At 42.5% G+C, this 14,236-nt stretch overlaps 1 protein-coding gene across 1 annotated transcript in view; it reads right to left on the bottom strand.

The window, feature by feature from the left end:
• The window catches only part of spryd3 (SPRY domain containing 3), a 59,788-nt gene that overhangs the window by 20,124 nt on the left and 25,428 nt on the right, over nt 1–14,236 (bottom strand). The window contains exon 7 of the mRNA XM_061058179.1: nt 12,051–12,200. Coding sequence (XP_060914162.1) covers nt 12,051–12,200 — 150 coding nt within the window. The remainder of the gene's footprint in view (nt 1–12,050; nt 12,201–14,236) is intronic.

The raw sequence follows: 14,236 nt of genomic DNA, 5'->3' as shown, positions 1-14,236 counted from the left end.
CTTTTGTGGATGTGAACAATTATCAGTTATTAAAGTGGACAGAGCAGATGAGCAGAGGGCATTCTCAGGCCAAGCAGACAAGAGTTCAGCATTTGAGGACAGGACATCGGGGAAACATCCACGATCCTGTCTGACAACCCCATCGGGGCTTCAGGAACAGGAAATGGAGATGGATGGGGGAAAATCAAGAGGGAGAGAGAGATGGAGAAGGACAGAGTGAGACATCAGCAGAGGAAGACAGAGAGACATGGAGGAATGCGCGTACTGCTCCAAGCCTGAAACCCTCCTGATCCGCCAAGTCTGCTCCCCCTTCCCCCCGTCGTCTCGACCACAAGCCCGAGGATTCCTCTGGCTGACTGGCATGTGGGCAGCATCTCCGCGAAGGAGGACAGGAACGTCTGTCTGGGGTGTCTTGCTCCCTGATTGATGACCCAAAGGCACCGTTCTGATCAGACGTTTTGAGGACGAACTTAGGGAACGGCCACAGGACTAATGGGTGGATTTGCAGAGCTTTAATTTAAACGGCAGACTTGTGTCTGACAAATGGATCAACTGTTAAACGCCTGTTTTCGTAGCTGTCTTCTGGGTAATTGTTGTGTCCATCATCTCTAATTCAAAACATCTACTCGGTGTGCAAGATTCATCAAATAAATACGGGGGAGTGAGAATAACTGAAGCAGCACTCCATTTTGGACGCTGAGAGTCGAGCTTGACAATGTTACACCACTCCTATATCTCAATACTGCAGAATCACTTTTAGAACAATAATGTCAGTCCATTCTTTATTTCCTGGCTAGCTGGAGCTGAAATATATTTTACCTTTTTAAAAAAGATAACCCATAGAAATGAAAAGCAGCTTTTGTGAACCACGGTCACCATGAGGTTAAGATGTAGACCTGACTTCCTCATTTAAGCTCCTGCGAGGTACTTTCAAATTCTGTCGATTTTGGCATCCCCTTCAGACAAAGAAGTATTATTGCTTTGCTGAACTTGTCCAGGATGTGTTTTCTGACTAAATAAAAAATCTCTTTCTAACATCCTTTAACAGCAAAGGCGCTGCTTGGGGCCCCAGGAGACTAAGGGGCCCCCCCGAGGGCTGGCAAACTTTAAACCACAGCAATACCTCAAAATGAGCAAATTTTGCAGCAACGGTAGGAAACCTCCCTCATGGGGCCCTATCTGACAGCACTCACTCTCACTCTACTTGGTATATCATGTATTACTCTCGTGAAAACCAAAGTTCGTCAATGAAAATCACTAGAAGAGGAAGAGCGTGGTGACACAGGTAGATATAATAGTGGTTGGAGGGGCCCTTAATTAATTTTTGCCTGTTTTATATCCCGATAAAAAGTCCTCACTGGGGTTTTAAAAAACTGCATTTGGAGGAAAGCGAAATATAATAACTAGGGATGTCGACTAAATAACTAAATGTAGTCACCCTGGCTAGTTGGCACCAGAATTACCGGTTGTTAATGTTAATATTTTTATTAATGTAGGCCATCCACACCGCTCTTCTGCTAACCAGCACAGTGGACGGATGTCACAGTGGACCCAATGTGTAAAAACATTAAGCACAGGCATGTTAACTTGAAAGAAGGACCGAAGGCTGTAGGTGCTGGCCCTGCTAACATTAGCCACACACGGCTAACAGATCAGACATTGTTAACCTGCAGGAGCTGTGATCCCGCTCAGTCTGAAAAGATAACACAGCTCATCTCGACAAACACTGCTCACGATATGTAGGATGTCCAGTCGACTGGTCTGCATTTAAAATTCTGTTTGGCCGACAGGGAAATTAGTTGCAATTAACATCTCCACCAATTACCAAGATGGGTGAGGTTAAGAAAACAAAACATCGTTGTATTGAAATGAATATGGCAAAACTGCAACTGTGACAGTGAACCTGACACCTAAACACTTGGTAGGACGATCCACCGTGCTGTGCAACAACAACCCATGTAGAACAGAAATACCACCATTATGAAATATTTTCTTTTTTATGCCAAGATTCATCATCCACTGTGGCACGTCGGGGCAAAACATTTTTATACAGGATATTCATGTGGCTGAAAAAACAGCTTGTGGGTGTGGAAAATAAGATTTTGATCTTCCGACTCTTCTCGGTGTTTTTATTATGTTTTCGTCACCCAGTTAGAACCCGTATCTAGCCATAGATTATGTCAAACCGATAATATTGAATTGTTGGGTGGGACTTGGCTTTGCTTTCCGTAAAAGAAACATTGGAATCTATTGTGGTTTTGGAAATGACAACATTTAATGCTGTGATTTTTGTTTTCCAATCGGTGTTGGCGCCGCTAAATCAGGCATACACTCCTTATCTATCAACATATGATGGAATGCATTTTAGAAAGAGGACGCCATGAGTCCACTTTCATGAACTGTAAACGTTAAAAACATGGTCACTACTCATGTTGGGCTGAAGAAGCCCTGAGTGCGAATGCAAGCTGCTTCAAAAAACAATAAACACTGGAGTCCACAGCATGGCATAGCAAAGATCTGATCCACATCTGCTACAGCGGTGTCATCAGAGCTGCCTGCATTTCCACACGGTGGCAGAGTAAACAAGTCAGAAGGTGCGGGCCGAGCGGGGAACCTTGTGGAGGCAGATAACCATCATCCACAGCAGCTATCACAGCCCTCGTCTAAAAATATAACTTAAGTCGTGATTTACCAACAGATGTGTGTATGGGGTGTGTTTTGAAAGTAAAGGAAGGGATGGAAAGTGGTGTGTTTCTGTTCCTACGTGCCCACACAACCTCACCTATAGGGGTTGGGCACAGACGGTGTAGTGAACTAATGCAGGTCTGTTTGTTTAACCTCGTGTCATCGGGCTCAAACCTCCAGCTCCCCACGCAATATCGGCAAACCGTCTTGACATTAGCTGATGATCTGACGGGGGTTAGGAGAACAACAGACCTGTGTTTGGGCATGTTCATCACTCCTAATGGATGCAAGTGCTTACCTGATACAAACACATTAAACTAATATCACCAGGTTTGTTCTTGTTATTGTTACTGAGTAGTGGAAAAGTTGACAGGACAAGAGTGTCAACAATGAGTTTGGCTTAGCAGTGTTGCAACGACATAGAGCTCCCAATTTGTAAAGTGTCATGTTGTGTTTTTGTCCTCGATTAAAAAACTGACTGACTGACTGATTGATTGATATCGCACTTAGTTTACCAATATGTGGCCCAAAAACAAATTTCCCATTTGGAATTTTTTTATTTCTATACTTTGTAGAGAAGTCACTGAGGAACTATCTGCATTTAAACTACAGCAACCAAGATCCAATTTGATTTAAGATTACAGCTTTGGGTCTGCTCCACTCCAAACAAACTACTGCTTAAGAGTTGGTAATATTTGGTGCCCGAGGAATTATTGGATATGGGAAGTCTATGGGAGTCTTATTGAATGATATTTACACTTCAAACTGAAACAGGGGTGCAACATTGCACAATTTAAGTTAGTATAATTGTATAAAAGTAGTAGACGCAGACCCTTACTTTAAAAAAGGGAAGTCAATGCCTAAGTGCCTTTAACCTGCATTCTTACTATTAACTGGCTGGGAGCAACTCCACTGGTATTCAAGTCCACCAGAAATTGGTCTTACTTCTAATTTGACACATCAGTGGCTCAACATTTTCTTAAACAGTTTAAAAATCTCAGAGTTTCAACACATTTCCAATTGAGTCATTCAGCAATTTGCCATGGAGAACTGGCTACCTGTGATTGAAATGTGTCTGCCAGGAGGGCTTGCTACCAAAGACAGTCATAACAGAGTCATAACACTTTGTGTAACCACCCAGTTGTCCAATAATGGTGATGCCAAAACTGCCCAACTCAGGGCTTTGGAATGGAAATCCAAAAACCAATGGGGTAAAACCCCAGTGGCTATATCTCGTATTTATATATAGAAAACTACAATTCATCAGAAGTCAGAGTGAATCACTCCTTAGTTTCTATTTGTTTGCATGAGATAGCCTCTTAACTGTTGTTAAGTACACATTTTCAGACTTATCCAGTCTTGCATACTTGTGAGATTACTGGCGCCTTAACAGGAGGTCAGAGCTACCAACAGCAGACTTCTCAAGACTGCCACAGACTACACTTGAGTGCAGACTTTACTTATTACCAATATATGGCAAAACATAACTTGAAATGTGCAGTATCATCCTCACGCAGTAATGAGAAGGTGCTGGTGAACACATAACAAATACAGAACATTTGGACCCAGCTGTGTCCGTCTGTCGTTTGGTGCTGAGCAGGTAATTTAGCCTGTTTTTAGAGCTTTTTCCTTGACGAAAGCTGCCTCCCACAGCTGAAAACCATTACACAAAGGAACACCTTGTACACTGTGGCTGTGCTGCTTGTTCCACATGTTCTTGTGGCACAGTGACCTTGCCTTTTGTTTTTATCCTAAAATGACCCTGTTAGAATAAACAGGTTGAACGGAAGCGACCTTTAAACACGGTTAGTAGGACTGCTGCATCACAGGAGGAAGAGGAAGAGGAAGAGAGCTGTTCTCAGGACCCCGATCCAAGAGCAAACCGGGACAGAGGAAACGCTGCTGTTCGAGTCTCCTGAGCGGGGTTATTTCTTGTGTGTGAGAGAACATGCTGTTTGACTACGTGTGGTTTTATGACTTTATTTGTGTACATGAACTGAAGTCAGAACAGTCATAAAAAGGTTAACTGGGAAAGCTATCAGTTTCATTTAGACACTGATGACTTCTTACAAGGGGTTATTCCAATACCAGTTTGGGTATTAGCCTCTGATACTTCCTAAAAAGGGGGTACGGGGAATCAGCGAGTATGGCAGTGAATGCACCAGTACTATTCCATAATCAATTGGCCTCCAATAACTGGTTTCAGGTAAACTACAGCTAGCATGATGCTTGTAGAAAGTGTGTTATTAAGTTATTGTTCCCTGGTAATACAGCATATGATTTGTGTTTTTTTTACACACATCTGAGGGGTACTAAAGGCCTTGGTATTGGACCATCTCAATGTCTTTCTCACAACAATGACAGCTATCAATCTACTTTCCAAAGCTCAACCCATCTCCCGATCCGATCTGATTCTTCACTTCCATAACCCAACACAGCTTTTCCTTTTTTTGTAGGATTTTAGCGGTTTGTTTGTTTCCAGGACATGAGGGTTTTGTTGAATTTTATTTTCTGAATAGGATCTCTTTATTTTTCTACCTCCTGCTTCCCCCCTCCTCTTCACCCCCCCCCCCACACACACTCCCATCTACCACCACATAACTTAGCCTAGATCTCTCTTTGTCCTACAGCCTAGCAACCGCTGTGTGTACCGGATGAAAAACAACCGTGCTACCAAGCGTATGCATGCTGTACATTCATGGAGACTCTTATCTCCACAGGAATGGAGGAGGAAGCTACAGGTCATGCCAGGTCTGGGAATTGCAGTGGGGTCAAAACAGATCTGAGATTAGAAACACATAAAAACAACACACTTACCTTACATACAAAGCATTCAAACTTATCACATAACACAAATTCCTCTGACTTCCCTCTTGGACAGGAAGCTGGCAACACTGGCTCAGGGGATACAAAAATGTACTTCCACCTTTTTTAAACCAGGTTACTTGATTATGACGTGTCGAACACCAACTTTCACTTCTTGTTCTTGGCATTTGGATTTTTTACCAGAGGTAGAACACAGTGCAGAAAAATGAGATGATCCTTGGTCTTAAAATAAAAAAGTTTTAGCCCGTAACATGCTGAAAGCTTTTAAGATTTCCACAGTGGTGCTGTGGGATTTCCAATGCTAACCTACTCTAACATTCTCATTTTCAGTGTCAACATGCTCAAGATTAGCAAGTATGAAATCTATCATCCAGACATTGTTGTACCTTGTAGTTTTGGTGAAATACAAATTTTGAACGTTTGAGTGTACGCAGACCATAAATTAACGCTGAGTCTAAATGCAGAAGCTCTATGGCTCCCTCTATCAAAGTAAAAGAAAGACAGAAATGTTGTGCATAATAAATACAGCTATTTGCCAACATTATTATAATTAATTTAACCTGTAAGGGAAATAATGTCTCATATGTTAAAGAGCCCATATTCTGCCCTTTTTGGGGTTCATATATTTAATCTATGTTCCTACTTTTATACGTTCACAATAGATAAAGTCTGTAAAAAGTGTCTGTTTTCATGTTCTGCTCCTCCTTGCTCCCTCTACGCTCTGAGTCCGTCAGCTACGCTCTGTTGAGCCCACACTGTTAAACCCCACGTGGGCCAAGTCTGCTCTGATTGGTCTGCCGATCCGCTCTGTCGTTATTGGTCAGTTGCTCAGCACGCGTCTCGAAAATTTCATCATGAGCTGCTGGGCCACAACGAGCCAATGGGCTTAGATCAGTGATCTCACACTGATAATGACGTCGGACTGACACATTTTTCTCGAGGGGGGCTAGAACCGAGCGTTACATGCAGCTAATGCTACAGCTAACAGGAGGACGTAGGAGAAGCTGTGTTTCTGCGGACTTTGAATTTTTGCACACAGATGTGACTAAACATGCACAGGACACTTGGAAAACACACTAAAGAGCATATAAAACCAGAAAAAGCAGAATATGGGACCTTTAAAGGCAGAATGTGCGACATTTTACACAAAAACAGCAGAAATCAAGTATATCCTCTATAAATGTGTCTCATAGTCATGACTGTCTACAATGAGTGAGAAGCGCGAGTCTCACCAGCTGTACTGTTGTCAGAGCCGTGTTTACATGGCCGGGGCGGCCTTGTGTATAAAACTGTTTTAGTCAAGAACTAGAGAAAAGAAGAATAACATACTCACTGCTTATTTGGATGTCACGTAACTGTCTTTAGAACACGGTCATTCTGTGTCAGTTTATGTGGAATATGAAGCTACAAGTTAACTAAAGTGCGCTAACATTCGCATGCTAACACAACAATGCAGGACACAGGCAATTGCAGCTCGAACAATTTTGACAATCTGTCTGCAGCTTGCGATTAAAGGTGCTTAATTATGATGCGTTCCGATTGATAACTCCTTTGAGCGAACATGAGCGGAGAGGGGTTTCAAGGTGTATCGCTAGAGGAGAGCGGAGGCTTCAGAATAGTGGAGGCGTGGCCAAACAGCAGTTTGTTTTGGTTTAATGCTGGTGCTCAAGGGCGACATCTACTGGATCAAAAAATCGCACATTCTTCCTTTAAGTCAATTCATTGGTTGTTGACTAAAAACAAACTCACAGTATAGATGGAAGAAAAGTTAATGAATGACTCATGTTGGGTTGTTCCTAAAGTTGGATTTTACAGTGTTTAGTCATCGAAGGATTACATTCAGATTACATTACCTGCCCACTAAACCCAACATCATTTTTTTTCAAGGTGTTATGAAACAAAAGTTGGAAAATGGACCATCATGAACTGAAAGTGTCTGCTCCGCACAAAACCCAGCAATACCAGAACCGCCTGTCACACCTGTAACTCGCAGCAGCGGGAGATTGTCAGTGTCTGAAGTGCTATCACACAACTGGAAATACGAAGCAGAGAGAAATGCAAAGCAAGGCGGAAGCAGGTTTAGGCCAATTGGTGGCGTGCAGTTGGCTAATATAGTCATGAAAAATGTGTGCGGCGTCATCACCCCATGCACTCACTCACAGTGAATGTTCCTGACTATAAACTGCTGCATTCACACATCAACAACCCCCGTACTTCATACAGATGTTTTACTCTTGGAATGGAAAGAACAAGTCTGCTTAAAGTCCAAGAGCCATGGAATCAGACATTTGGGTTCACACATGCATGCTATCAGAAGAGTTTAATGAGTGACATGCATGTGTGAAAGGGACATGACATGAATAAGGAGAACGAAGCAATTCACCTGTACAGTGGAGAATCTAATGTAAGGATAAATGATGCAGGTCATTTGTTATCTTACACCATGCACCATCCTTATTCCAAAGTTAGCTCTGTCATCTTGTGACCATGAATTTCTGCACCAAATTTTCTGGCAATCGATTCAATACTGTTATGACTGAGCCATTCCTTAAATTATATTGTGTTACTTCTTTCTTTCTTTTATTTGAGATGACGTCCACTAAAGTTGTTAAACTGGGAAGAAAGAGCATCTTGGCATTGAAGGGAATGATTTGTAGAGTGAGTAAAACAGAGTACAAAGTTGAGCCAGATGTCATAAACAACAACAAAGAGGAGAGCGAGGCAGACAGACACAGAGAGAGAGAGAGCGAGAGAGAGCAAGAAAGAGAGAGAGAGAGAGAGACAGGCTGAATCTGGCAGTCTGGGGGGCATTAATGAAAAAAGACCGGCACAAAAACTTGAGACTGCTGTTGAGTAAACAGTCATTACCCAAGCCCTTCAATTTGCTGCTTTATCACCTCTCCTGGACTTGAGCTTAATGTCTTTGTAATGAAACCCAGATGCAGAGAGAAAAGTAGTGGAGCAAAGAGAAAGGAGGTGGATCTCTGAGGAGGTAATAAGACTTGGGTTATCAACACTCAAACTTCTTCCTCACCCATGGGAGCACCGCCTGTATGTGTTGTGTTTAACTAAGAGCATGTGTGTGTACTTTGGCTGTGTTGTTAGCTTCATCAGAGAATATTGCGGGTTTTTTATGTCTTTAAATTTGCAGAAAATTCATTAAAAATTACATATTTAAAGACACATTATTATTTATTTTAGATGCTTAAAGACAAACCATTATTGATATTCTCTGTTGCAACATAACAAGAGCAGTTCTTTTACATTTCTTGGAATTAGATGCTCTGTTTGAGTTTGCTCCTAAAGGGGAATGACAATCCCACATCTGTGATCGTGTGTGTAATATCATTGTTGGCGGGCACACCAAAAAAAATGTGATATTACTGATGGGGCGTCAACCAATCTGTGAGTTGAAATGTAAACTCTTTGCCATGGTTTGATTCACACAGCAATGTGCAGAGAGGTTAAAGGGCTTCATGTTGATGTAAGGTAGACAGTCCGTTCATCGGTTGTCTTTTAACTCCACCCAAAAGAGAGGAAGCTAGCTAGACCTACCACCCTTTCTTTTGTCTGACAAACCCAGCACTTTGAATGCATCAGGTGCAAATGACTCACGCTTTGAAACAAACGCTGCCAGCTACTTGAAAAGAAGAATTTTGCTTTCGACTGTAGCCCTTTTTAGATGGCAATTTCAACAACATGTGTTATTGTCAGAGCCTTGTTTATATATAAAGCTGTTTTAGTCTAGGACTAGGACTCACTGCTTATTAAGATGTCACAAAAGTGTCTTTAGATCACACTTATTCCGTGTCAATTTATGTGCAATATGAAGCTACGAGTTAACCAAAGTGTGCTAACATTAGCACGCGAACACAACAATGCAGCGCACGGGCGACTGAAGCTCGAGCAAAGAACGATTTTGTCATGCTCTTAATGGTGCAATTGATAATTCCTTCGAGTGAGCGCGAGTGGAGAGGGGTTGGAGGTGTGCCGCTGGAGGAGAGCGGAGGCTTCAGAATAGCGGAGGCGTGGCCAAACAGCAGTTTGTTTTGGTTTCATGCTGGTGGATCAAAAAGTCACACATTCTTCCTTTAAGAGGCTTTCTAAAATTAAAAACCTTTGATAATGCACTAGCCTTCTCTGTGGAGCTGATTTAGTATATTACATATCTATAATGATGATACATTTCTAAATTGCATGGCATGGATGACAAGCTTAACATGGGGTGCACACCTACAGTGATATTTCTCTTGCTCAGCCCCTCCCCCCTCCCTCTATCTGTGTTCATCTAAAGCTCTCTCTCTCTCTGTGCACCCCTCTGTGTTATATAAACTGCCTCTGAGACCTTGAAAGATGTTGTACAAGTTTCATCTTTTATCATTGTTGTTAAAAAGGAGCAGAGTTTTTTGACCCTGGGAGAGACCGTGCTGGCAGCGCTGCTCAGGCCTTGGCTTTGGCACTCGCTAATATTTCACATTCAGAACACTTTCCAGGCGAAACCTACGGCGTATAAAAAAAACTCACAAATCATGTCGAAGAAACATTTCTGAGTCACAGGAATAACACGCGTTGAAAAAATGTAATCGAATGTTTTTTTTAGACATCAGTAGACATTTATACAAGTTTAATTTGTTACATGTATGTGCTTAGTAATGATGACTCAAAACAGCTCTTTTAATAATCATTCTCTTCACCTATTTATGTTTCAAAGCCTCACTCAAACAAGGCACCCCAAAAAAAACTGCAGAAGTGCCCGTGTTGTTCCTTGAAGCACTTTCTAATGGTAAGATTGGTTTGCAGAGCTGTAGTGCTACTGCAGACATGGGAACAGCATGTGCATTCTTTGGAAAAAGAAATAAAGGGCTCAAATGAGAGGTGTTAAAATTTCTCTAATTGTATTTTCCTCTTGGAGGTTTTTTCATCTCCCCAAAGTAGGCAATTAGATCTAAGGAGAAAGGCTAAGATGCTGGATAATGTGAAGGAAAATAAAGCTTATAATAGTACCACCACCACCATGTGGTAGAGCAGATAGCATCAACGCTGTCGATACCTGGAGCTCACATGAATGAAGCCTGGGTGGTAGGTTGTGTAACTCATCAGTATTTGTGAAGGCACAATCCCTGTGTGTTTATTCTTTTCATCGTGGGCACTTTTAATTTTGACTTTAAATTGTAATATCCTTGTTTCTAATATTTCAATAAAAGCTTCATTTCCACTGCGCTCTATGGCACTACTCTTTAAGCTTTTAACTGTAATGAAAAGGTCTTTATTTAGGCTTTCTCACCCAGCATGTGTGCACTTTAACTGCCAATTTCCAAAAACTCTGTGCGCGCCGCCGCTCACTGCCACTCTAGTCAATGCTCCTGTTTCCACAGCGAGCGCCGCAGTCCATCGCCGGAGATTGCCGGCAACCCCCCTGCTCTGCTCCGTTTCAAATACGCTGTTATCTGCAACATTAATGCTGTGTGGAAAGCATTACTACCACCCGACGTCCATGACGCCCAGCCGCCGCCATCGGACTGTGTCGTCCCAACCACTGCCTGACACCCAGCCGCCGCCATCGGACTGTGTCGTCCCAACCACTGCCTGACACCCAGCCGCCGCCATCGGACCGTGTTGTCCCTTAAACCATCGCCGTCCTCATTTCTGCACGGCGTGCTCCGACCTCCACCTCAGCGGCAAGGTGAGTGGACAACCGAGAAATCTTGCCTGTATATTATCCCATATGCTCTTTTGTAAAGCGTCTTGAGATAACACTTGTTATGAATTGGCTCTTTACAAATAATGATTGATTGATTGATTGATTGATTGATGGAAAGGACGTATTGGACTGTTTTGACGCTGATCACTCGCTACACCACATGACCAAGATATTGGCATCCATTCCCAGAGTCATGTATCATCATCAGACGACGATTGCTGATGTGTTCTGAGATTGTTCGATAAATAATATAAACATAGCTTAACTTCAATGATAATATTGTGTTTCATTCACTTCCTGCTCATGTTTGTGTTGCATTGACGACACAATCCGAGCTGAGAACTGTTTGTGTCTTCCACTGCACAGAGCACAGGGAGTATACGTACCTTGCAGCACAAGTACCAGTTCCCAGTGATTAGAGCCAATATAGTGTTTAAGTTTACTCTAAAAGGGCTTCATGGAGTTACAAGTCATAACGACGTGTATGCAGGGGTCCTAACAAGAGTTTCAGCTGTAAGGAAAAGTTCACAACATTTCCTAGTCCGGGCCTGAGGAACATTTGGTACATGCTATTATCCTGCCTTATTCCCAAATCAGATTGTTGTGAAAGTTTTCCTCATTAGCATGCTGTCAGCTTTACGACTTGTTGAAAAATGGGGAACAGAGGCGAGGGAGAGGGAGTCCTGCAGTCCACTTCTTGGGAAGTCATCGAGCTGGCCAATACATGACAGCTCGGAAAGACGAGGGAGAAGTGCCAAATGTAATAAGACATGCTCTCTACTGAGTGTAGGTGTGTGTGTAAATTTGTCAGAAGCTTTTCTTTTCTTAGAAAGCTCACCCTTCTTGCCAGGCCCAGGGCAATGTAGCACTTCTCCCCTGCATCAACAATCTCCAGTTCATAGTAGTGGCAGCGGGTGGTGAGTGGCTGGCGGGCCTGAGCCAAACCCACGTCCATGATGCTCTTTCCTTTGCCAACGTACTCCAAGAGCTGGTGTGAGGGGAGAGAAAAAATATAGGGGTTAAAACATTAGGAAAATACATTTTAAAATAGACTACCAAAACACAAGCATTCTAATAAGCAGGGCTCGCATTACCCTTTGAGTTATAGCCTCATAAACTCCAACCATAAGACTCATTCACCCCGAGACCTACAAGACAAAGATCACCATCCAAGCTGCCTGGCTTTCATAACACAACAGGGTCCACGCTATGGTCAGCTCAAATGCCTCAAACTAAGCGATCCCCTGAAACCCCTTCCCCTCACACCTTTTCAAAGTCCGTATTGAAAAGTCTTGATCAAACACATTTTATTACCATCCAAAAACCAATCCAACAATCACACTCACTTCACACTGCATTGCTTCTTCTTTCTCAAGCTCTCTCTTTGTAAGCCCCGTTAGCAGCACTTAATCTGTCCACCACCAAAAACATTTCAACGCGCTGCTGCCCTTTCATGAAGGAGCCAACTGACTGCGATGATCCCCGTCACATTTCCTCTAGCGCTTCAATTAAGTTGGTGTTTTTGTGGATTTAAGGGAAATGTCTTCCGATGAATTTCCATGAAATGGGCGGGAAATCGATGGTACCAACAGGGTGATGACCTACCGATATTGTTGCTTTGAAACAAGTGAGTTAACTGTGGGCTACAGCTATATACTCGGGCCATGATTTAACAAATACATCTTTAAATAATGTCCAGCTCCTTGTGTTTAGAATACTAACATACACCTGTTCCTCTCGCATCAACTAGCAAACTTTGCCTCACTACTCGCCCTCCGCTCCTCTCGGCGTCGGCTCTATTTACATTCAGATTCAGAAAACTTTATTTATCCCAGAAGGGCAATTCAGTTTCACAACCTACCGAGCCATTGAAAAACGCAAAGACAACATAAAGGAAACAAACACATCACCACAGCATTCAAACAGTTACATTCACATGTCAGTAACAACAGTTCAACAGACGAACAGGTCGTCAAGTGAGAAAGCCAGCGCTATCAATCTACAATTTCCTAATACGATGACAGACTTGTTCAGCATTCAACAGCCTGATAGCTGAAGGGATATAAGAGTTGGAGTATCTATTTGTCCTCCTTGGAGGGGCAAGATAGCGCCGTCCAGAGGGCATTAAAGAAAACTCCGATTGGACAACATGTTCAGGTTGGTTTATGATCCCTTTGGCTTTCTGGACCACACGCTCCTTCCACAGGGAGCTCAAGTCTTTCAGCTGGACTCCAATAATCTTAGAGCAGACTTTTACGATGTGGTTCAAACTGTTCTTGTCCTTCACAGACAACCCACTGAACCAACAGATAAAAGAAAATGTTAAAAGACTTTCGATAAAAGAATGATAAAAGCTACATAAAATGCTTTGTGAAACACTAAAAGAGTCAGTTACATGTGAAAACCTCTGGACTTCATGCGATCTATGGGATTGATCTGAAGTTGTCTTGAATGTTCCAGACTCTAATGAAACCCTGTCTTCCTCCAGCACCACCGCGAGGTTCTGGACTTTGAGTGAAAAAAATCCTGGAAAGATAAAAGTGACATTTTTTCGCCCCTAACATCCGCATCAGGTTCAATTCGCCCCAATAGTTTGGATTATAATCAGATCTCTGAAAGACTAAAAGCAACAGTCTCAGTGTCAGTACTGACCCTGCTTCTCCTCCTACTAACCACGCCTACCGCTAAAGACCCTGAAGTGAATCCTCATAAAGCATTATCATAACACTCTGCCATACTTTGGGATTTGGGTTTTTGAGCATGTTAGCCTCCAAACTTGCCTCATTAAGATGTTGATTAAGGTTAATAACAAAATAAAAAATAAAGCAAGGTATTCTAGCCTGGTGAGAGTGGAAAAGTGTTGGAAAAACCCAACCCATACGTGATGAAGGTTGGTCAGACCGATTCAATAAATATGTCAGCATAAAGCGAGGCAGTGTGAAAGAGCTTTTTGTCATTGTCTTTAAGCTCTTTGGGCATTAGCCTTTAGTTCACAGATTGTTTTACCTGCTACACGACTGCATG

This window comes from Labrus mixtus, chromosome 15 (genome assembly GCF_963584025.1).
Source record: "Labrus mixtus chromosome 15, fLabMix1.1, whole genome shotgun sequence".
NCBI classification, from domain to species: Eukaryota; Metazoa; Chordata; class Actinopteri; order Labriformes; family Labridae; genus Labrus; species Labrus mixtus.
The sequence above is the reverse complement of the archived record's forward strand: the minus strand, read 5'-3'. Positions and strand labels throughout refer to the sequence as shown.